Source organism: Corvus hawaiiensis, chromosome 1 (genome assembly GCF_020740725.1).
Source record: "Corvus hawaiiensis isolate bCorHaw1 chromosome 1, bCorHaw1.pri.cur, whole genome shotgun sequence".
NCBI lineage: Eukaryota > Metazoa > Chordata > Aves > Passeriformes > Corvidae > Corvus > Corvus hawaiiensis.
Genome location: NC_063213.1, coordinates 41535453 through 41559869, shown reverse-complemented (window position 1 = coordinate 41559869; position 24417 = coordinate 41535453). Strand labels below are relative to the sequence as shown.

The 24417-nt window shown below is 45.8% G+C and overlaps 1 protein-coding gene across 1 annotated transcript; it reads left to right on the top strand.

Annotated features, from left to right (window-relative positions):
- The first annotated feature begins 648 nt into the window (after positions 1–648).
- NR1D2 (nuclear receptor subfamily 1 group D member 2) lies at positions 649–24417 on the top strand. The gene is made up of 8 exons (XM_048301986.1): positions 649–946; positions 4072–4332; positions 6266–6354; positions 7272–7416; positions 9034–9650; positions 12810–12995; positions 16726–16936; positions 21350–24417. Exons 1-8 carry the CDS (start codon positions 931–933, stop codon positions 21544–21546), a joined length of 1722 nt encoding a protein of 573 aa, XP_048157943.1. The 5' UTR covers positions 649–930; the 3' UTR covers positions 21547–24417.

Below are 24417 nucleotides of genomic sequence, written 5' to 3'. Positions count from 1 at the left end.
CAGAAGGTATTAGAGGCTGGAGCCGCTCTGGGAGTGACAAAATCACGTCCTGGCAGAAAAGAGGAGACTGAGATTGGGATCAGCTGTGTGACGGCCTCTCCCTATGGCTGCAGAGGGAGAGACTATGGCCGCAGCGGTGTGTGTGCGCTGCCGAGAGGGGTCTTTCCCGGATATTCCCTTTTCCCGGCAGTGTGAAGACACGCGGCTAGGAGGGCACGGAGCGCTGACAGTTGGAACTGGGAGCTGTCAGATGCTCGCGTCGGGATAGGAGAGCGCTCGTCAGCTGCGGCAGTCACAGCGGTGGCATTTCCTGCCGGTGCTCGGCGGCGGAGCAGCTGACACACACCGCCGCCCCTCACCGTGCCCCGCGGTGCCGCGGCCGCGGCGGGCGAGCGCCGCGCCGGCTGCGGCAGCGGCGGTGACCTCGGCGGGGCTCCCCAGCCGCACCGCCCGGCGAGGGGCGGGGGGACCCCGCTCCGTGCGCTGCCCCCGCCGCCGCAGTGCCCCCGCACTCCCGCACGCTCCCGCCGCACGTGAGCGCTGCCGCCGGCGCGGAAAGTGTGTCACTGGGTGAGGGGGGCGGCCGGGGGCGGGGCGGGGCGGCCGCCGGGGCGGGGCGGGGTAAGGGCGGGGCGGGGCGGGCGGCGGTGCCGCACTCGCTCTGCGCGGCTCCCCGAGAGCGCTTTTGTTGTAAAGGGGAGGGCGCCGCGGCGGGGACGCGCACCCGCTGCTCTGACAGGAGACAGCGCGGCCGCCTCCCTCCCTCTCTGCCTGCCGGCTGCCTCCCGCCGACTGCATGTAGGGCTGCGGCAGGGACACGGAGCTGGGAAGACAGCGACCGAGCGGAGCCGCGCCGCGCCGACCGGAGCCGAACCGGGCCCGGCGGAACCCAGCGCGGCGCCGCTCGTGCCCCTGCGGGAGGAGGCCGCCATGGAAGTCAGCGCGGGTAAGCGGGGGTCGGCCGCTGCGGGAGGCGGGGGGGGGGGGGGAACTGCGCGGGATGGTCCCGCGGGGCCGGGCGGGCGCGGGGGTGCGGGCGGGGGTCGGCTGGGGCGCGGCGGGGCGGGGGGAGCGCGGCGAGCGGCGGCGCTGCCCGGCCCCGGCCCCGCTGGTGGCCGGGACGGCCCCGCGCCGCCTCACATGGACCCGCCGGGCGAGCCATGTGCGCGCTGTGTTTACGTTCCGCGCGGCGCGCCCGCTCATTGGCCGCGCGGGGCGGTGACGCGCGCATTGCATAATAGCGGCGGGGCGGCGGCGCGGGGCGGCGGGCGGCGCGGACACGTGAGGCGCGCGGGCGGGCGGGCGGCCGCTGTTTTGGTGACCTACATTCGGGGCGGCGGCGGCGGCGGGGGCGCGCCGGGGACACGTGGGGCCGCGCCGCCGCTGCGGCGCCGGGCAGCCCCGCCCCCGCGGCTCCGCCCCCGCCGCGGTGGAGCGCGGGGGGAGGGGGGGGGGCGGGCGGCTGCCGGCGCGGCGCGGTGCGGGGGAGTGCGCGGGGTCGTGGGGGGACACGCGGTGCGGCCGTGTGCGGCGGCGGCGGCACGCGGCCCGTCCCGGTGCGCGGGGGCGGCGTTGTGTAACGGGGAGGGGGCGGCCCGGGGGCAGCGCAGGGCGGGCCCGGCTCTTCCAGCCCCGGCGCCGCGTGACCGCGGCAGGGAAAAGCCGCAGCCCCGGTGCGGTGGAATGGGGTGAGGCGAGAGGGCGGCTGCGGGCACGGCGACCGCGCTCCCCGCTCCGTCTCCGCCTTGTTAGCGAGGGAGATCGGCGGTGTCGGGGGTGCCGGCTGCGGACCCCCTGCTACCGCAGCGTCCCGGGGGCCGGTTTGATCGCTCGGCCAGCTCGCCGCCTGCTTCGCGCCCCTTCGCTCCCTCTTCCCAGATCTCTGTGTTAATGAAATACCAGTACGTTGCGGTGCCCCCCGCCCCATCCCTTAAGTGAATCCCGCCAGGTAGAGCCCAAGGGGTTCTTGTCACTCAGCCGACGGTGACTCCGCAGCAGCAGTAGCGCGGCTCCGTGTAGCCCAAAGGACTCATTTCACCACCTTCCGGCGGGTTCCCTAAGAAAATCCCCGGTAGTTCACAGAACCGGGCTGCCTTTCTCCACCGGGTGCCCCGGTACCCCCGTTCTGCGGAGTGCCAGCATCCGTGTGCACGTGTACGTGCTCCGTGTCTGTGCTCTTTGTTCTGAGATGTCACCCTGTGCTGTGTGTGAGAGTCAACTTTTGACTGCTGACCAAACAAAAACAGGGTTCACAGGGAAGTGTAACTTCTAAAATAACAAAAAATACAAGAAATCGTGACCGTGACGCTGGCAAGACTGCCAAGCTCTCTAGGGTGCCAGAGCAGCCCAGCTATCTGGGGCTTCTCCTGCTCTCAGGAGAAGAAGGGTGAAACTCCCCCATAGGCACACACTTTCTGTGCTCCTCGGTGACATTGGCCTTACCCTTGAGGGAAAAGAGCATCTCTTTTATGAGCAGGGTTTAAAGATAATGGGGCGCGGTGGCAGCCTGGAGAAATGTGGAGTTCCCTGCAGGGGCTGTGCTTGCGTGTCCCGATCTGCTTCTTGCAGATAAGGATGGCGCCTGCTGAGAAGCCCGGTGCCTCCCTTGGACCAGGTGAACTGTGAGCTTTGACCTGGCACCTGGCAGAGGCGCGTGTGACGCTGGGGGGTGGCACAGACCTTTGTCAAACAGGTGGTGTCTTAGCCCAGCACGGGTGTCTGATGATGCCTTGTTTCTCATGCCATGGCTGAACCTGTGACCCCCTTGCCAATCCTCCTTTGTCTGAAAACCTGATCCGGAATGCCAGTTTTGTTGCCGCAGAGGTGCTAAGAGGACCGTTATGTCTAATAAAAGTATTGAAAATTTGTAAGTCAGAATTGTTCCCTGCAAGCAGTAGTGTTTTCAGGGTTGTATAATACTGCTGCTTTCATCTCTGAGGAGGTGATGGCTGATGTTAGATGCTACAGCCCCTGCCTGCCGTGCCAATTCAGTTGATCAAGGACTCTACATACACTAGTGCTTTTTTCCTCCAAAGGAAGGCAGTGCATGGCCTTTTTAAAGTTTTGAATTCTTACTAGTGTGTGGAGTTCCTTGCTGCAGTGTCCTGAGTCATCAGTGAAGAGTCTACTGAACAATAGAGGCTTAAAATGTAGAACATACTGAGTGTAATTTATCTAAACAGTTTCATGTCTATGGCTTTTGAATTTCTTGTGTGAAATATCAAATGTTTTTATACTGACTTTTGAAATGCTGAGTCTTGGAGACAAACTCGTATGAAGTGCAAACAATTTCTCTTGCTTACAAGCAAGAAGAAGGAGCCTGTGAAAAGCCAGAACTACTCCCAGGTCTGCCTGAGGACAAAAAGCTGTTTCATCTCAGGGATTCTCAAGTGTGTCAGATTGCAAGACGCGGTAGGACAGAGACTGTTTGCAAATAGCAGCCTGGCAGTTGGAGTTTAGCTGCTGCTAGAAACGCTACAAAGGCTTGCAGTTGGACAAATGGCGTTCAGTAGGCTAACCAGACTGCAGTGCTATTTCCTTCCCTTGCCCCCTTCCCCTCTGCATTGTGAGCACCTCCCAGCCCTTCCTTTCTGTGCCTCTGGCGCGTAGCCTGCATGAAGTCTTTTTCTCTGCCCTATTTCTGTCCCTAACCTAGCTTGTTTGCATTCTGGCTCCACAGTGCTGTAAGATCCTGTCTTTGCTGAGGCTCCAGATGAGCTCTGCACAGAGGGTGGCCAGGGAAACTCTCTCTGGGTCACTCCATGCCCTGTCCCTGCTGCCCCATCCTTCCAACACCATGGCTTGTTGCTCCATCTTTTGGTTATGCCATTTCATCTCGGCCTGGACCAGAGGAGGCTGATAAGATGGGAGAAGGGGATGGGGCAGACTGGGAGGCCAGCCGTAGAAAACAAATGGAGACAAACGAGCTTGAGGGAGAGAGGGAGGGAAAGGAGTGCTCCAGGAGCGTGTAATGGCTGATGTGGTGGTGCTGGGTCACGGCGTGGCTCACATGGCAGCGGTGCATGTCTGCTGGTTATGTCACTACGTGCTGCCTTTTTTTTCTTGCCTTAGGGGGTGTGATAGCTTACATCAGTTCTTCAAGCTCGGCATCTAGCCCAGCCTCATGTCACAGCGAGAGCTCAGACAGCGGTTTCCAGTCGTCCTCTTCGCCTGTGCCATCTCCTCCAAACAGCTCCTCCTCGGAAAGTGGATGCAATGGCCGGAGCAGTGAAGGCTCTGACGGGGCACCGAAGAGTGATCGGCTGGAGGAGACTATTAAAACAAACCAGTCAAGTGTTGCTGGTTTGACAAAAGGCCATAATGGAGTCACAAGTATGTTTGGTGCCAGTTCCTGAAAACACCGTTTTCCCCTTACGTATCACAACCAGGTCCCCCTTTGGCTTGTGGTGCAGGCGCGCAGCAAAGCCTCCATTTTTATCTTTTGGCACAGTGTGTGTGGTAATACATACAGTGTTGCCACACAAATGCTGATACGATGGGGGTCCCATTGCTGCCAACTTCAAACAGTCCATAAATACAGTCCAGCTTTGCTTCAAATTTTCATCAGTGAAAACTGATCTTAGTAAAATCAAAAACTTGGTTAAAAAGAAGTGATGAAGTAAAGGTAATGTAATCAGAAATTGCCTTCAAGAGTATTTATGGAACTGTCTTGGAAATCTAGTTTCTCTATTCTTTCATGCTCTGTCCCCTGCCCCTTCACCTTCCCTCCTCCCCAGTTGTGAGGAACAAAATAAATAAATTACCCAAGCATCATACTGACATAGCTATGGGTGGAACAGTTATCTTTTTGATTCCAAGTCATAATTTGTGGATGTGAAAACTAAAATACTTGTAAACCAGAACTAAGGGACGGCCGTTTAAAATACAACAATCTATCTCCACCTGTTTACTTCACACTTCTTTTGGTAATCAGAAAAGATCAATGGTAGAAAAGTATATTTGAACAGTTTCGGAAGGGCAGGATTCAAAATAAGTACTGGAATGAGTGATTCAGCAAACAGCTGGAATTTAGTCCTTTGGAGGCTGAATTCTTTGGTTGGCAGAATTGTTTTGTCATTTTGGATTGTTATGAAGCTAGAATAAGTGTCTAATAGTTCTACCTCAAATAGGGGCTTTTTGTCAGTTTGGCTTTTTTTTTAAAGTGTTCCTACCTTAAGTTCTTAGTAAGAACCTTTACTTAAAAATTCTCTAGTAGCTAGATTTTTGGTATCCGGGCAGAGGTTCCTGAAATGAAACCTGTTGTAAATTGTTCAGATAGATAGACAACTTTTTTAGCTCAGTACTAACGGTGTTAAAAAAAGAGAAAAAAAATAAAAAGTTGTGGTTTGGTTCTTGTTCTTTTTGAAAACCTTAAAAAAATGTTTTAGTTTCTCTTTATAAATGAAACCCAAATGTCAAATAAGTTACTTTTCTGGTAGAATATGTTTCTGTGGGAGTATTTCCAGCTGTCTCTGTTGGATTAAGGTAACTTTGTGGTTACTGAACTCACTGGTAAAATTCCCATTGGCTTCAGTGAAACCAATGTTAGACCAGCACTTAGGACTTGCAAAAAAATTTTATTGACAAGCTGAAATAAAATAGGTGGGGGAAAAACTTAAAAAACTCAAGCCGTGAGCATTTTTACAGGATCGAGAAGGTATTTTCAAGTCCAAGCATGCAAGCCATTCTGGATATGCACTCAAATGAGTGGTCTCTACATGTGTAGGTATGGCTGAGTTACCAGTCCTAAATTGTTATCAAATAGGTACAGTGTATGGCTGGTGTTGAATATATTATAGAGTGTCCTTTAGTGTTTCTGGTTTTTAATAAAAAGTGTTTATTCTCTGTTGGGGAAACTGTAGCCTTTCATAGGCTTTCTTGTCCTGATGGAAAAAACAGATTGAGCCTGAACTTTGGTGGCCTAGTTAACTGAATGGTCCTTTTAAAAGTGCTTAAATGTAAGCAGACTTTCTTTTTCTACTGCTGAGTGCAGTGCTGCTGTGTTTGAAAGCCCAGTGAATATGTGCTTTCTCCCTATTTGGTTGAGTGCTTCGTGTTTGTCCTCTTTTTCCCCCACCCTTGCACTGGTACCTTCTGAACTGTTCAGGGGGTTTGTACGTTCATGTTGTCTGTTCTTCTGCTGTATTTTTTTGTGTGTTGAACTGACCTGACATATTTTGATTTAAGTCCAGGTTTTAAAAGCTGGAAACATATTCCTGCAGTTGTCATTGGTTTCTATATCCTTGACTTTTTTGTTTGATTCTAGAATTTAATGGCATGGTCCTTCTTTGCAAAGTCTGTGGAGATGTCGCTTCAGGATTTCATTATGGTGTTCATGCCTGTGAGGGCTGCAAGGTGAGCTATATTTCTGCTCACCTTTCTGCTGGTGAAATGCTCAAGCTCTCCCCATAGGGGAAAAGGGGTGTTACTGCCAAAAAAAAATTCAGTATAGTTCTCTGTTAAATATGAGAAATTTTGGAAGCTGTAGGGAACAGGCAAACTGCTTAGGAATATACAGCATTTTCCAAACTCTGCAGTACTTTCTGTTCCCACCCCTTGTCTAATCCTGCCTGACTTGGAGCGCACAGCAGAGAACAAGAACTGGAAGCTGAGGTGGTAAGGACCATGTCACGCAAGACATGTGCATGTTAATTGCATTAAGATAGTGGGTGTGAGTTGTCACCTGGGCTGGGACACAGAACAAAACAGCTTTGGAAAAGCAATTCTTTACCACAGGGAGAGCCAGAAGTAGATACATATTTTCTTAACCTGTAACAGTGCAAATGTTATGTTCTGTGAAGGAGCTTATCAACATAAAGGGTTATGTGAAAAAAACGCCTTTGAAGGTGATGTGGTGCAGTAGAATGGTTTTGTTGCCAAACTGCAGAGGTGGAAGTCAAAAGATGTTATTTTGACTCCCATCTTTGCACTTGATGTCATAGGTATTTGAGAGCACGTCTTAGGAATTGTTAGTGCAGTGATAGAGGTAATACTGGAGATCCTTTGCTCTTAGGTGCTGACTATGCAGGGAATAACTTAGCGTCTTCTGTAATTAGAAATCATAACTAGTTCACATTACATACAGATCACACACAAAGGGGAAGTAAGTCATGAGGAGTACCAAGTTCTTTAAAGTCTCTTGGGGCTGATGGTTCTGAAGCAGCTGATGTGATGCAGTGAGGTTTTCTGTGCTTACGGATAGGTGAGTCTTGGCAGAAGGATTTGACATGTGCTGTAATGATAGTTGTGGGGGTTTTTTTGCTTGTTTACAGGGTTTTTTCAGAAGAAGCATTCAGCAAAACATCCAGTATAAGAAGTGCTTGAAGAATAACAACTGCTCTATAATGAGAATGAATAGAAACAGATGCCAGCAGTGTCGTTTCAAAAAATGCCTGTCTGTTGGGATGTCAAGAGATGGTACGTTCCTGTACTGAGCAGGGATCCTCTGAGAGGGAATCTGCTGCCCACCTCAAAACCAGTTGTTGAGGGTCTTAATGGCAGATAATGCAGCCAAGCCCTATTGTCGAGGACAGGTTCCCTGTCTGGGAGCATTCAGTTCAGCTTGCCCTCTTGCTCCATGAGTGTCCTGGGCTGGTGAGGTAACGCTGTGGGCAGCCTCCTGCAGCACTGTCCTCCCGCCTGTGGAGGCTGATGCACTAGGACGTGCTGCCATGGCCTGCTAGGGGGATGGTTGTAATGAGTGTCTCGATTTTGGTTTAATGAGTTAAGACTTAGAGCTGTATCCTACCTGAATCTGAACAAGACTCATATTTTTCTTTTTTTTTTTTTTCTTTTTTTTCTGTTTTCTTTTGTTGCTATTGCTTTTTCAATGGAAGGGAATTCTGCCCAACCTGATAGCCTTAGAGTAGTCACTATAGAGCCTAAAGAGTTAGTTTTGGGTACATAGGATGAGTATGTATCTGCTCCTTTTTTTTTTTTCTTTCTTTCTTTTCTTAGAGGGAGAGGAAAGGCAGGGAGGAAATGGTGATATTGGTCTGTGTCTCTGACCACCTTGCTGGCTGTCCACTCCTTGTGACATTTTATTAAATAATGCTGAAAGCGTAGTTCATTTGTCTGCTACAACTTACTGTCACAAACCAGAACGCTTCCTTCTGTTTCACTTTTTAATTTTCTCTGGGTGCATATTTCACAAGAACTAGGAATCTTGGGCTGTTAATAATTTAGTGGGTGGAGTGTTAGAGCTTCCTTTAAATAATTGTTCCGAGTTCATGTCGTGCATAGGAGTTATTTCATCCCCTAGGCGCTTGTTTGCGCACAAGGTTGCACCTGCTTTAATGAAAGAGACTTAGTTACATTAACGATGGACTACTGCGTGAGCATAATTACATCAATCGAAACTGGTTATAAGCCCTTATGCGGCTGCGGTTGGACAGGGTGGTAGAGGCAGTTGTAGATTCCCTAGGACAGGGTCAAAAGTGCTGCAGCCACAATGATGCCCATCCCCTTGCCAGCAGAAAATGTCCTTGTCAAGGCAAAGTTGTCAAGAAAATTTGCCAAGGTAAGCTTCGTTCAGCATTGATTCTCTTGTTTTGGTAAGTTACGTAATTGGTCCATGAGGACCTGTCTTGTAGGACTTTATGCAAAGATGATATGAACTGTGTTTACATTCAGCTAATTGTCAGTTCACAGAGTTGTGCTGATTTAGTAGATCCAACCTTAAAGCCTAACACTTAGTCAGTCAGCACAACTGTGTGTATACTCCATAGCCAGGTTTGAGGCAAAAGGGGAAAAGGCCTTACAGACTGTGTGCTTTAGAGCTGCCTTCTGCCTGTATGCAAACAACAGCATACATTAGGACTCATGCCAGTCCTATGCCCCAGAAGCTCTTTGACTTCACTGGTAATACCCCTGCTGTAGTATTGGTGAGAGCTGTTACAATCTTGCCTTAAAAGGCAGGACTTTTTGTTGGGGTGTGTATTTTGTGTGTGCATGCTAACACTTTCAGGAGTGACTTTTTTTTTTTTTTCTTTTTTTTTTCCCTTTCCACCACTATCCATTTCTCCACCTTGTTAGCTGTTCGATTTGGCCGTATTCCCAAACGTGAAAAACAGAGGATGCTGATTGAAATGCAGAGTGCCATGAAAACCATGATGAACAGTCAGTTCAGCAGTCACTTGCCCAACGAAGCATTAACAGAACATCAAGACCAAGCACCTCAAGAAGATCTTTCCTCCAAGCCCAAACAAGAGCGAGAAACCATCAAAAGCCCTTCTCCCCCTCCTAGTGCTGACATGGCTAAGGAGGAAGTGATCGGTATGGTCACTAGGGCCCACAAAGACACTTTCATGTACAACCAAGAACAGTCCCAAAACCCAGCAGAGATGATGCAGCCCCAGAGTGGGGAGAGAGGGTCAAAGAACACCGAGCAGTACATCTTGGGCAGCGAGCACTGTGTTGGTGGCCTCGGTGGCCCTCAGTACCCTGAAAGGGAGCAGCACCTTGGTGGACAGTACAAAGGGAGGAGCACAATGCATTATCCAAGCGGGCACGCCATGTGCTTCACCAACAGCCACTGCATGAACTTCACCAGTGGTTACACTCAGCGAATGTGTGAGAGGATCCCAGAAGATGGCTTTTCTCCAAACAAGAATACCACTTACTCTTGCAGCACTGGAGGAAGAATGCATCTGGTATATTGATATCAATTGTTTGATTTGACTTAGTTATTGGTGGGTGTGATCCAGCTGTGCCTGAGTGGTCAGTGAAGCTGCATGCAGTTGGCACAACTGCTGAAACTTTAAAGGGTGACACAAGCTTGATAGTGCAAATTAGGATGAAGGACAAAAACAGCTCGATGTGTGAAGGATTTGAAATCATACAAGTGATGGAGCTTCTTGACTTGGTTTTTAGCTAACTGAAAGTAAAATAACATCAAAGAGTATTGGTTGGAAAAAAAGTCGCGGGTTTTTTATGTGACTTGACTTTAAAATGAAAATAGGAGTTTATAAATACCCCTTTTCACTCAGTCCTTTTGAAGACTTTACTTTTTTCAAATAACCTATACAGTCAGATGTACTGTATTTTCATTAAGGGTATTCAGAGAAAATTTCTAGGGTGAAACCCCAGGGCTAGGATTTTAAGCCAGTCTACAGGCCTTGCTGTGGGTTCCAAAATCTCTGTTGCAGGGTGAGCTGGTTTTTTGGTGGTGGGGATTTTTTGGTTTGTTTTGTTTTAATGAGGCCCACAGGCTATGCATCCTTTTCAGTGTAGAACATCTTCAGATCTGAACAGAGGCAGGAGGAAGATGCGCAGCTAAACTGTTAGAGAGAAGTTCGGGGTCTTTCCTGTAGTACTTACGCAAGTGAGGCTCTGGACACACTTCTGTGTACCTTAGATGACTTTGCTAGAGCATTTTCTCACTGAATTCTTAACAAGGATGCTTCCTGGTTTTTTGCATATGGTTGTTGGTTTGGTTTGGTTGGGATTTTTTTTGCCTTTCCTTAACAGGTCCCTCTCATTTGCCTTGCACCTGCTGTTTCTCTGCCATTCAGGCAACCAGTTCTGTAAGCCCCTTAAAATAGATTGTCCTTCTCTTTATCACTGGAGCCGCCTGGGATGAGAGAACATAACATCCTCATTCTCATCCTGCGCTCCTGGTGTGAGGCGCGAGCCCCTGACCTTTCTGAAGTACTTGAGCTGCCGGTGTTTTTCTTCCTCCTACTTTGTAAAGATCCTTCACAGGTTCTTGGAGACCCCCAAAGGTCTCCACAGTGAAGGTGTTTATTTTGATGCTGTATTTCCATGGGGACTTTTTGGTTGTTGGGGTTTTTTTTACCCTTCTTTGTCTACTGCATCTATAGGCCATGCCATCCATAGCAGGGTCTGACCTTAATTGCAGACTCCAGGCACTACAACATGGCAAATAATAATACCCAGCCTTTCTTCCTTGCAGGGAAAGTATGTGGTGTCACTACAACGGCATTCTTGGTGCTCCTGAGAGGCAGAGGTTAAACCTGTCAGTATGGGCAGGCAGGGAGTGGTGCTGCCTTGCAGAGGCTCAGCCAGTCAGTTTGACCTGTGCATGGCAGCTGCAAGGAGGATTTACTCAGTCAGTGATGAGAAGACAAAACCAAGTCCAAGAGAGCACTGCAGCTCCCACTCCCCGCCCCACATCCCTGATATGGATGAGGGTTTTGCCCAAGAACTCAGTGAGTTCAGGATCTGACCAAAATGAGTCAGCAGCAATAAGGGCAAGTAATTAGGCTCTGAACCAGTATGGAGACGGATGTTCAGGGGTTTGGTCATTTTTACTCAATACCCCTGCAACCAGAAAAGCAGAACAGGTCATTCCTGAAGAAGTTGATCTGAAGAGGAACTGTACAAGCTGACAACTGCTTCCATAGGAAGCCTGTCAAGAGTTCAGGGAGTGGCTGGGCACTCTTAGGCATATGGTTTAGCTTTCGGTGGTTCTGCAAAGAGTTGGACTCAGTCCTTATGGGTCTCTTCTAACTTGAGATACTCTGACTCTTGGGCAGAGGTCTATCAAGAGACTACAGACACAGTGCACAGGGTGTTTCCCCTTGGGACTGGGTGCATGTGGGTAACGGTAGTTAAGGGTATACTGTCATAGAATGAGAAGTGAAGGTGATTTTTGTGTCCAATGCAGAGCAGGGTACTGAAGCAGAGATCCCTTATTTTCAGAGAGTGCTGTAGTTTCAGCAGTACCAATGTGAACCATTGCAGTATCACAGGCAGAGCAGTGGTTGGCATCTGCTGTCCTTCTGGTTCTGTGCCTAGACCTTTCCTTTTGCCAAAATACTATATTCTTGTAATCTTAGGACCTCCCACGCAAAGAATTGCTAGGCAATTACCATATTCAAGATGCCCTGAAAAAACAGCACAGCTCTGAGGAATTGCTAATCTATTTCACTGCTTTCTCTTTGTTTTGCTGACATTATGTAAGATTACATATACCATTTAGTACACTTGTGAGGAATACTTAAAAGGAATTTTTGTCCTTGATGATGACAGGTGAAATGAATATTAAAAGGTTTAAACTTCATTAAAAGATGTAAATTTTACAGGCTAGAACTGAAAATATCTCAGAGCTTCTGGTTGGCTCTTGCAGAGGGAATTTATTGGCAGTCAGCCTTGACTGATACATCTGATCTCATAATCGATTCAGACTTTCCTACAAAAAAAATTGCTGTATGTTTGTATAAAAGAAAGAGAATTTTGTCATCTTGTGACTGAGAAATACTGGAATACCAGTGCCTTGGTGTTCCTCCTTCAGTGATACAAGTAAAAGCAAACTTGCAGAAGGTTATCCTTGTAATGAGGGTGTGAACCTGTGACTCAGGAAAGCAAAGCTTGCTTGTCATCTTGACTGAAGCACTTCAGTTGCCTGCAGAACAAGAAAGATAAGAGAATGAACGTCGTAGCGACTGTGAGATTGCAACTGATTGATTGTGAAATCACAATTTACTGTGAAATTACAGGGATAATACAAGTAAGAGAAATTCAGATGTCAGACCAGGTTAGTTGAGATCAGGGAACAATAGCATAACCTTGGTTCTGTCAGGTATTTTGTAGTACACAGTGTTGTAGGCTCCAAAGTTAACAAATTCATAAATAGATTGCTAACAATGCCATGGATTTTTTTCTTGTTTTAAAGGAAGGGGAAGAGGTCCAATTCCTTTGGGAATTGACTGAAGAATATTGATCTTTTTTTCTCTGTGTCATTATTGCAAAGCTTTGTTGAGTAAAAAACCTGTTTCTTTTAAATATTTGTCAGTATTTGGAATAACATCTTAAAAAGTTGTTTTCTGTCTGTGTTTTGTAAACATCAGGTCTGCCCGATGAGTAAGACTCCCCACGTGGACCCAAACAAGTCTGGCCATGAAATCTGGGAAGAGTTTTCCCTGAGTTTTACTCCTGCAGTGAAGGAAGTGGTGGAGTTTGCCAAGCGCATCCCAGGTTTCCGAGATCTCTCCCAGCATGACCAGGTCAATCTTCTGAAGGCTGGGACCTTTGAGGTGAGACCACTGTGTGTATAGTGTGAACCTGACAAGCTGTGCATCTGTCTGACCCTGTAAGAGCAGAACCAAATAGAACTGGGTGGCATCAGGTGAAACCAGCTTGTTCATGGATGCTCTGAGCGTTCTTTGGGGTGATGGTGTCCAAGGGATCTGTTTGGTCAGACCTTGGTGACCTGTCCCTCTTTCAATGAGCTCAAAACTGCTCAGCCCTTCTACCCTTCCCTCTTCCCTGGGTGTTAATAAATGGATAATTAGGGGTTTCTAGCTACCTTTGCTTACTCTGGGGAACTGTACTGCATCTGGAAGGGTGGATAGGTTAGAAAGCTGTCCACTGACTTAAAAGTTTTGTTGAGGAATGTGTTTACCGCTCTGCATGTCCTTGCTTGTGCCATTCTGCTTCCTGCCAAGGCCAGAGTATCCATCCTGACCAGTCTCCAGTAGCCTTTGGTGGCAGCTTGGGAGCGTCTGAAGCTTCCACATCCAGTGCAGTAACAATGGTAACTACCTGTACTGCTGCATCTCTGTAGATACTGTGTGCCAGCTGCAGCCTGACTTACTCTAGACTAATCCTACTAGGTCCTCGTGGTTAATTGCATCCACTTGTGATCATGACGTATATGTGAATTAGTGGTATTAATTTGGAAATGATACCACAGAGCTTGGTGCTGTTTTATAATTAGTGACCTTCACTAGGTGACCTTTACTTCATGTTTTAGTTGCCCTTCCAGACCCTTGTGTCTATTGGGGACTGTACACATTTTATGAATATTCAAATGTGAAATTTGAATAGAGAGGGCCAGAGGAGCCAAAGTCCCAAGTGTTTGATGTTACTGTGCTTTTCTGGGGAGCGTAGCATTGCTGATGCCTTTGCTCTTGTTTACATGATTTATTCTTTCAAAGAGAGATGCTGGATGTTTACCTGAAATGAAGACATTTCTTGTGTAATGTGTTGGGTCTTCTGTCTATGCTTATACAGCCCAGTTCTAAAATGGATAATTGTTGGGTTGGAAGGTACAAGTTCTACTGGAAGACTTGGTGCCTGGAGTCTGTTGGTTTTGCTGTTTATTTCATTTTGCTGTCATGTATTTTTTTCTGTTGTACTTATTCTTGGCCTTTTAATATTCATGTAGAACTCCTGTAGCAAAGGGGCTGTATTCTTACTTCTTCACTACTTTCACCTTGCACAAAAATGTTGATTCCTTCCTCTGCAAAGTCCAGCACCCTCAAGGAGGGTGAAAAATTTGGCTTGAACAGTCCCTATAATGTAAAGCCAAACCTTATGTTTTGTCTTGGCCTTGCCTCACCTGAAGCTTTTCTCAAGTCTCACTCAAATGCCTTTTTGCCAGTTACAAGCACTGCTGATAAGGAGGTTTCTGTATCCAGGGGAATTAATAATGATGTACGGCCGCATGCTTGTCACTATTCACTTATTTATAAGAAACATTAATGATTCCTGTTAGTGTGCTGCTACTTGTAGTTAAAGGCCTGTGTGGCATCTTAGCAACAGAAAAAAAAAAAAAGTTATGCTGCAGAACAGTAGAAAAAAATCCACAACAGGATTAATGAAACCACTGCAATAGAGGCAAAAGCGTCTTGAAAGCCTGGTTCATCCAAGGTCATTTCTGGGTAACTGAACTAGGATATTCCAATGTCTGCCTGTTAATGGAAGAACCCGAGTGAAAGTGCTGCCTCCAAGTCTGGTGTGGCTGGCTTGGCACTGTGCTTCTTAGCAGTTCGTATTTGAGGAGTGCCTGTTCCTTTGAGGGTAAGAGGACACATGGAGACAATGTTGGTGCAGAAGCTGCACAGCTATATATATTCACACACACATAAGCTAAAAAGGTCTCTAAGAACTGGGAGTACTGGGGAGCTCAGTGTATCGTGGTGGCATTTGCATGGCTTCTATGAGAGCCAGCTCAGAAACAGCAGTGAGCCTAAAATAAGGAACTCGACTGGTTTTGAGTGGGCCCTCCTCCACCTCCCCTCCAAATGCAGTTGATGGTAGAGCTAACAAGGCCTTTAGTTCCATTTGAGTAGTGACTCAGTTTGACTACCGGTAGTAGGGAAGTGATCAAGCAACCTCCAAGAGTGGAAGTTTTTATGTGCCTGTGTTGCTAAGGTTAAGTGATAGGATTGATCAGGTGTATCCTCAGCATGCACAAGTATGTGTCTGGTTTGAAGTGAAATGGGATGAATCAATCCTGTGCTATGCCATAGTCCAAACGGTTCTTCCTTGTTTAGAATGGTGACATTGAAATAGGTGAGGTCTTTGCTTTAGTATAAGTCAGCTCAACTTCATGGGCTTCAGTTTTGAATACCAGCATTAATCCTGGTTGCTCGTTATTTAAAGATATTTCTAAAGCCCAGTTCTATAGGGAGAATACCATTTTGAACTGAAAGGTTGCTGGATACCCGGTGGGTCTGTGCTAATGCTCAAGTTCAGCTTTGTCTGCCTGCCCTTTGCCTGTTTTTGTTGTATTCTGATGGCTTCTGCATCTAGGTCTCTGCACTCTGTAGTTAATGTCATCAAAGGGGACAGATAGCTTAGCTAACAAAGGTGAATAGTATGTAGTGCTCATGTGTCCATCAAGGTTGCTGCATGTTGTTTGGCCCTTAAAATTTAGGAGCAGGTCATGTAATGTGCATGAACAGTGTTTGAATTCTCAAACATTTTCATTTGTTTTGAACACTCCTTTTTTTAGCTTGTCAAAGGCACTAGTCTTTGAAAACGTGGTTCTCCTCTCACCTGTAGTAAACATTTAAATTAATGCAGTTAATAGGATAAATGAGAAGAGACAACTGTCACTCCAAGAGATTACAGCTAGTTTGAAGTTTTAACCAATGCCAGTTAGTTCATTTTCTTCAAATAAGAAGGCTGTTCTGTGCAACTTAAACCTTGAAAATGTAAATAAGATTGTTGAACATGAGCAAATGAAACTTTACAAGCCATTCCAGAGGGAAATATTTCACAGTACAACTGAGAAACCACAAGAGAAATTTCACCCCAAAGGGGTAAGTTTAGCAGATGTCAACTGCTCCAGACCAGGTGCTTGTACCAAAGGGGTATTCCCAGCTGCTACAGACCAGGTGCCATCTCAAGCTGTGCTTCCCTAGCCTTTTGAAAGCTCTACATGTGGCTCCTTTCTGCCAGGGCTCATTAACATTCCTGTGGGCACAGTGATGTGGCATGGTACTTTTCCAAAGAATGCCTAGGGGGCCCGATCATCAGGTGGTGTAAATCAGCATTGTTTCCATAGAGCTGCTCCAGTTTATGCCAAGTGAGAATCTGGTTCAGCACCTTCATTTTGCTCCTCATAAGTGTGGCCAAGAAAACATTTCTTTTAATGCTCTGTTTGCCTTTGGCTGTTGTTTGGCTTAAGCAAGTTGTCCTACTGGCATATTTATGAATGACATGGTCTGTGTGGCTCAGGCTGTCCGAGGCTTAAATTTTAATTTTCCTGCCTTTCATATGCTGAAGCCCCTCCCCTGCATCCACTCCCTAATTTTGTCACTTGTTTGTTTCTCTCAGATTACTGGGCCAGAGCTTGCACTGTGTTTTGCAGCTCAATAGCATGCTGACAATTTCTGTATAGAATGCCTCTAGAACGGTTAACGAGACACTTTGAATGATGTTAAAAGTTTTAATTTTTTCTTTGGCTTTTCTAGAAATGCACCTACATTTATCTGGTTTTGTGGTTAATTTTTTTCTTCCTTTTTCTTTCACCAGGTTTTAATGGTACGATTTGCATCTTTGTTTGATGCAAAGGAACGTACTGTCACCTTCCTGAGTGGCAAGAAGTACAGTGTGGATGACTTGCATTCAATGGGAGCTGGTGATCTGCTCAACTCAATGTTCGAATTCAGTGAGAAACTAAATGCGCTGCAACTTAGCGATGAGGAAATGAGTTTGTTTACAGCGGTTGTCCTGGTATCTGCTGGTAAGGAGAGAAGGTTAACTTGCACCTTTGCCAAAAATTGAATGTGGCTCTCCATGAAAAGCTTTCTGTAAAATGTATAGCCTATTATTTCACGTCTAAGTGCAGTTGAGTAGGTTTTAAGCTACTAGCAGCCTGTGATCTTTTTGTTTTTAACATACCTAGTCTTTCTAATACTGCCTTTAAAAAAAAAAAAGTGAAAATGGGCTTATGTTTTCCTCCTGCTTTCTGTGTAATGCAAAAACACATAGCTGCCCTGTGCCCATTTAGATGCTATTTGTCTGACTCCTCTAAGTTTCACAGGACAGCATCACTGAAATTACTCCTGACTTGCACAGCATAAGTCTTTGGATAAGGTGGTATTTTTGCTTCCAAGTATTGTCATTTAAGTCTATTGTGTATTTTACCTAAGTCTAAATCCAACAGTTTGATCTCTGCCTATGTCAGCAAGAAAGCCCTATCATGTGCATCGTGACTTCTTAGCACTGAAGGCCTGCCAATCCACTAACATCTTCACCAGCCTCCTATCTTGTTTCAGTCCCTGGATAGACAGAACACCCTGGCCCAGATTCAAAGAAGGATTAAGCACCTACTTCTGTAGTATTATCTCAAGCCTCAAATTAGGCACATTAGCTCTGCATATAATACCTGGAATACAAGATGCAGAATCCCTGCTTGCTGGGTAAGAAGCTCTCTAGAGGTAGGTAGCAGGAATGTTCACAGCGCCCACTTAGACAACGAGCCAGCAGCTGGGGAGCACTGAACTCCTTGAACAGGTGCACCCCTTTCACATGAGCAATTGAGGCCCATGTCTTATGAGGGAGGGGCACCCAGGCATGGTGCTGTAGGCACGTGAGGCCTCTGTAAACAAGGTAGGACAGTTCAGTCTAATAGCTTTGTGCATGGCCAAACGGAAATGTCACAGCACAGGAGGGGCAGCTGTCGCCTCTTCAGTTTGTAGGCCGTGATAATGAGCAGAGGGTGGCACAGAGTTAGTGAGCTTCAAGAGCCTGAACAAGTGGCAGTGTAAAGGAAGCATGGCACTATAATCTGAAGGAAACATGGAATCTGTTAATGAAAATGTTCAGGTAGCAGAGAAACCTGAAGACTTAGTTGCTTTTCCAGACTCTGGAAATTCCTGACAAGAACCAGAGGCAGCTTTTAAAATAAGGACTGACAACCAGGTCTCTTCCCTTCTTGTGCACTGTAACTAGGCTTACAGCCACTCTTCTTGCTTGCTCAGCTCCTGGGTCCTAGAATATCTCATGCCACCTGTTTTCAGTCTAAGTGGCTGTATCTGTTCTGTTAAATGTGCTTCTAGCATAGTGCCATCTCCCCAGCCTTTAAAGTGCTGTGCTGATTGCTGGCTCTCAGCAGGGATTAGCTTAGGGCTGGCATGTAACATGTACAGCATGTAGTGTCAGCCGTGCAACGGGACAAAAAGAGAAGGTGTTTGGTATTCAGGCTTCTTGCAGCTGCTGAGGATTTTTCAGATCATAGTTTGGACATTATTGCTGCCTATCTTAGCTACCTCGTGATCTGATCTGCAGTGTGATCACAGCCTTCCTGGACATCTTCACAAAATTTTATAGGGTTTTATAAAGTGCAGCTTTATTTAGTCAGTGTTGGGGCTGTATTCCAGACACAAGGCTAACTCTGATGGTCACTGTGAGTTCGAAAGTTTTCAGAGCAACTTTATTCTGTTATTTGAGGCTGGATTGAAATGCTGCAGTTGTTACTTCGCACATGTGAGTAAGTGAGCAGGCTTCATGCTCAGGCAGGTACTGAAGAACAGAAGTGGCCTCAGCAGAGTTCCTGGGGAAGATACTTACAGCATGAAGGATTGCTAGGAGGAGAAGGTGTCCATAGAACTGAAGGATTGTGGGCATGTGTTGATTAAACAGATCGTGAAAGACAGATCCCTGCATCCCACTCTTAGAGGAGTAGTGTAACCAAAAGAGTCACTTTCTATGAGGGGAGGTGGAGCTTCGTTACAGAGGAAGGAAGAGTTGAAGAGCAGGATCAGAGAGAATGACATGGAGATGCAGGCAAAGGAAAAAATGCTGTAAATGTAAGAAGAGCTGAAGGTGGAAGAAAAAGGCCATTAAGACTTCTTCATCTCAGAATGAAAGTTATTCAAGAGAAGACTGAAAGGGAGATAGTAGTCAAGGTTTACATCAGTTCCAAAAGCAGAAAGGAGTGTGACTGTTGAATGCTGATTAAGTGATCCATGATATAAAGTACCATGCTGCACTAATTAAAGATCTTTTTAAAGACTTTTAGTTGATTAAAATGAAGAAAAACCCAAACCCATCAATGGAAAAAAGAATTAAGTCTCTAAATACCACTAGTGGGGAGAATGCTTGTCAGAAACACCTCCACTTAGCACTGGATGAATAACCGCTCTTAGGAGGGGTATTTGGAATATGCAGAAGAAGCAGGGGTAGTAGCAAGGGCTGCGTGTAACTCTGTACATCCTCTCCTTTTCATGTGTGGCAAAGAAAGAAGAAGCAGGATCACTCTTGCATGATGCTGCGGAATTACCTTGGTACCATTGCAGAATTAAAAGAATGCTTCGCCTCTGGCTTCAGTTAGCTGGATGTGTTGAAGATGGAGGAGAGGTAGCAAGGTGGATCGTGGGCACTGAAGGAGGAAAAAGCAAGGTGGATCGTGGGCACTGAAGGAGGAAGAAGCAAGGTGGAAGTAAAGCTGAAAGAATGTGGTTCTTGCAGATCTAGAGACCAGATAATCCCTTAACTAAGTGTCTTGCTTTGTGGTAGAAAACTATAAATTAGACACCCTCTATTATTCTCTTACTGGCACAATACTAAGAAAATCTTCTGCTGGCCCCTGGGAGCAACTGGAAGTAGACTGAGAGGGAGAAGAAAGACTTGGACTAATTGAAGAGAGGAGGTTACAGTAATTCACCCAAGGCAGCCAGGAAGGGCTGGGCTGCATTCTTCCACCTTCAGAAGCAAGGCAGTACTATTCTCACTGTACAGAGCTCTTGTGAAACTCCATTGGGCATGTTCTGTGCAAATGTCATCGTACCTGCTCGGAATAGAGCAAAGCTTTGCAGAGCAGGGGGCAAGCAGGAGAGATCATTTAATAAATAAAGAGAGAGGTGTCTCCTCACTCGTGTTCTCTTGGACAGCAGCTGTCAAACCTAATGGACAGTCTTCACAGAAAAGTGGAATGTGTGCTAATAAAAATTGTTTAATAGTAATCAGAGCTCCTAATTGCAGAAGATTCTGGAACAGTCTTCCTGAAGGAACAAAACACATGTAACTGCTCCAAGATGCATCCTTAAGTGGATTGTGTAATAATTTTTCCTATAGCAGTAGGGAACTGCACTGAGTAGTCCAGGAGGACTTCCTAGACGGTTCACCTGAGCTATCTGATTGGATTGACAGTGACAGCATAAGGAAGGGATTCCCACTCTGACTGTACGAACTGACTCAGTATTACTCCAGAAAGCTGTTGTCGTTCCATGTCCCAGTTCTGCAAAGTGCTTAAGTACATGTACTCATCAAAGCACATTTCTGTTTGTGCCAGTCACTTGGGTATGTATGTGCCCTGCTGAATTTACATAGTGTTTAAGAAAAGAAGCTACAGCTTGGAAAAAACCAGCTACTGTGCATGGTTATGAGGTGAGATGTTTTACTTAAAAATTCATTCTTTTAAGCCGCTTGCTTAGGTTCCACCTAAGGATAACCAGGTGTGTTCTTAAATACAGCTCTCTTGAAAGAGATGCTTCAGGCGTGGTGGGAGTGCAGTATGTGAGAACATAATATTTGTCCTGATGTTGACATTCTTCTTTTCCCCAGCTGGGAGTTTTTGGGTGCATTGTGTTTCATTTTGCAAGTGCTTCAGAACATACTCAGAAATAGTGCCCAGTCATATGAAGGCTTGTACTACCTTTGCCCCTCAGGGTACCATTGTGCAGATAAAAGTGTGGCTTGTCCTGAGTGGGATTTCCTCCTCAAACCTTCAGTTTAAGTTTAGGGTTCTATATCTAGCCTTAAGAAACGTTTTAAATTTTTACTTCCATGTGCCCTGTCTTTCCCCTTGGGTTGAAAGTTGTGATTCAGCAACACATTTAAACTTTTGCTTCAATCTGTCCTTCTCTGGAAACATGGGTTAGGGATCACAGAAATAGTGATTGAATGCTGCCAGTTTGGCATGAACTTAGTACTCTGAAAAGTTAATGCTAAATAACATTTGAAAGACTTTTGCTGTGTGATTTAAAACCTCTGGCATAAGAATCTGATTTTTCTTGTGCTTGTTAATTTAGTAAGGGATTCTTGCCGTGGTTTTATGTTGCACACTACATCTGTTCCATCAATTTTTTTGTCCTCCCCTACCCTCCTGTTTTTTAATTTCTCTCTCTCCCTCTCACCTTGCCCTTTTGTTTAGATCGCTCCGGAATAGAAAACGTCAATTCTGTGGAGGCACTTCAGGAAACACTAATCCGTGCATTAAGGACCTTAATTATGAAAAATCACCCAAACGAAGCCTCTATTTTCACAAAACTTCTTTTGAAATTACCCGACTTGCGTTCCTTAAACAACATGCACTCTGAAGAACTGCTGGCCTTTAAAGTTCACCCATAGGCCTTTAGGTCTCATTTGTACTTGGACTTGCCTCGTGTTAAGCTGTTTTGTGCTAAAATGTGTATTTATACAGTTGTACCACTTGTTGGAAAGAGTTCACAGACTGTGAACAGTTGATAGCTGTCCCATAACCATGCAATAAAGCTTTGGCAGGTGCTTTCAGCCGACGGCAGCGCAGCCTTCGGAGCCCTCCAAGGCGTCCAGGCCCAGCTGTGCTGCACTCCTGCAGAAGAGGCTGCGATGAGCCCGAGTAAATATGGACTCTCTTTCATTTAGGAAAAAGAACCACCACTGCCCTCTCACGTAAACAGAATGCAAAGTAGCTGTGTGTGTGCATATGGAGCATGGAATGGGGTGGGAACAATCCTGTGCTAATAGGAAAATGGAAGAGCTGATTTAATTGGTCTTTCACTTATCTAATAGATGTATGTCTGTGTCTCTTGATAACTCACTCATGGTTTCACTATTGTTATTCCATTAAACCCGATGGAATGATTTCAGCCTGCACCAACTCTTCACTGAGCGTGTGTTCATGCCATGTGTATATAATATAAATAGTTAAGTAGTGAGTGTTTATGGCTATATAAAGTACAGAGTTGTGTGTATATATGTGTATGTATATAAATAGTTCTATACATAAAGTATACATATAATTTCTTCACAATATTTTAAACTGTGAAGGAATTTAAACTTAAAACAGAAGGTGATCTATGGAAAGAACCAAATAGATGCACTTTGCATATTGCTGAACTAATTATCTGAGCATTTTTTAGAAAACATCAAATTTGCATTAATATGCTGTGTTTGTTAATTTAAAAAAAAAAAAACAAAACAACCAACAACCAAGAGTGGCACTAAAGAGGCAGAGTCAGATTCAACTTCCAAAAGGGTTTTGTAGAGAATCTCAAGCAGAGAGGGTTGGTTGTGGCACTAATGGTATGGGTTGTCCATTGCCACTGAGGTTCTTGTGTTCTGATCAAGGTTAAATAAGCACCAGATGCTCTTCAAAAACTTCAGCTCAGCCAGAAAGAAACTATCAGATGAATAACAACGTATATCAGAAAAAGAAAAAATGGGAAAAACGTATCCATGGTTGCGTTTGGGTGTATGTGTGTTCTGTGACTGTTTATTTCTTGCAATCCATCATTTTGCTGCTTCATTGCTAAATGAGAATTGAAAACAGAAATGTGAGATGCCCCATGTCTTTTCACCATTTGGGCTTTGTGGTTCCCATGCCTGTTCTGGAGCTCTCCATTGGTGTGTGTGCATGTGAGCGTGTGTGATGTGCAGAGAAGGTGCATTAGATGGTCTGGATTTTTTTTTTCTTTTTTTTTTTCTTAAAAAACACCACAAAAACCAGCCGAACAAATGAGACTTTTTTGTTGTTTATGCCAGTAGCAAATTACAAAGCAGATCCACGAGGCTTAAGATTCTGCCGCTTTTCCATCTAGGAAAGCAGCTCTCTATGGGGTTTTTTCCATTTGTAGCAGGACCTGGCACCAGAAAAGAGAGATTAGAAGAAGTCAAAGCAGTTGTGTTAATTAGTTACATTTATGTTTTGCTAATGTGGGAAGAAAATGGCTCCATCACCCTCGTTTAGTTAACTTACCTTAGAGGTAGCCCTCTGGGTCTCTAGTGTTTGGTAATGCTACTCTTGGGAGGGAGTCAGCTCCTGGTAGTCAGGGCCAGGCCCCAGGAAGCCTCCAGCCTGCAGAGCTCCACACACCACTGTGGGCTGAGAGGAGCCCTCCTGCCTGTGGTGGAGCTGGAGCAGAAGCAGACCTTTGCCTGCTGCTCAGCATCAGGATCTGGGATGGGAAGAGGGAAGGCTTGCACCCTGCCACTCCCCTCTGGCCTTTGGGCTGGGGATTCTGTCTCTGACAGGAGGAAGGGGCTGAGGGTGGGGCGGGCAAGTGCTTGGTAAGAGGTGGGGAAAATTCAGCTGTAGCCTTGGCTAAGGAGCAGAAGAGCCCCCCCTTTCCCCTGCTCTGCAGCTGCTGTGGGCAGAGCTGTCCTGCCTCAAGCTGCTTTAACCACTGGGTAACGGCCCCTCCATACATACAGTTTTGCTACCCAAATGTGCTATCAGGGCATATTGTCCTAATTTCTGTTAACAGTCTGCATCCTACCAGTATTATTTGCTTGAGAGCTTCACTGAATTACGCATCGAACCATTCAGACTTTAGAGAGGACACAGTCACACAGGTTTTTTTATTTAGTTGCTGAAATGACTTCTTTGTAGACCCCATTTCAAGCATGGACAGTACAGTTAGCCCTTGGTTGTTTCCAGAGGGAAGAAGGCTTCTTACAGAGATTGCCACCCTACAGCTGTGTTTTGTTGTGTTTTATTTTTTTTTTTCTCCTTAAAACTGTATTATTAAGCCTTTAGGAATGTATAACCAGGACTGAGTAATTACTGCTTTTTAAATTTTTTTAGTTAGATTGACCATGTATGCCTATAGATAGATATTCTAACTTGTGCAATTTCATTTGAAATAATCTTCCTGTACATAATGGAAAAACTCACATAACAGGAAAAAAAGCCCCCAGACAGATTGACTGAACAAAAAGCTGATTAAAGTTCAAAAGTGACCCATGTATTACAAACCCTAGCTGGACTCTTAGAAGAAAATCTAAACTCATTGTGTTAGCTGTGTATTGTGAGCTCTTCTTTTACTGTGTCACTGGTTATACACTTGTTAAATGCTGAGATAATAGACTTCATGCCAGGCATTTGAGTACTGTAGATTGGGTCATTGCTGAAAGATTAATGTACTGTATGACTTAAATGAAATTTTTATTCTTGATTTTATTCTTGATTTTGTTCTTGTTTTAAAAGATTAAATATGGGCATTATGTCAGCAAGCTAAA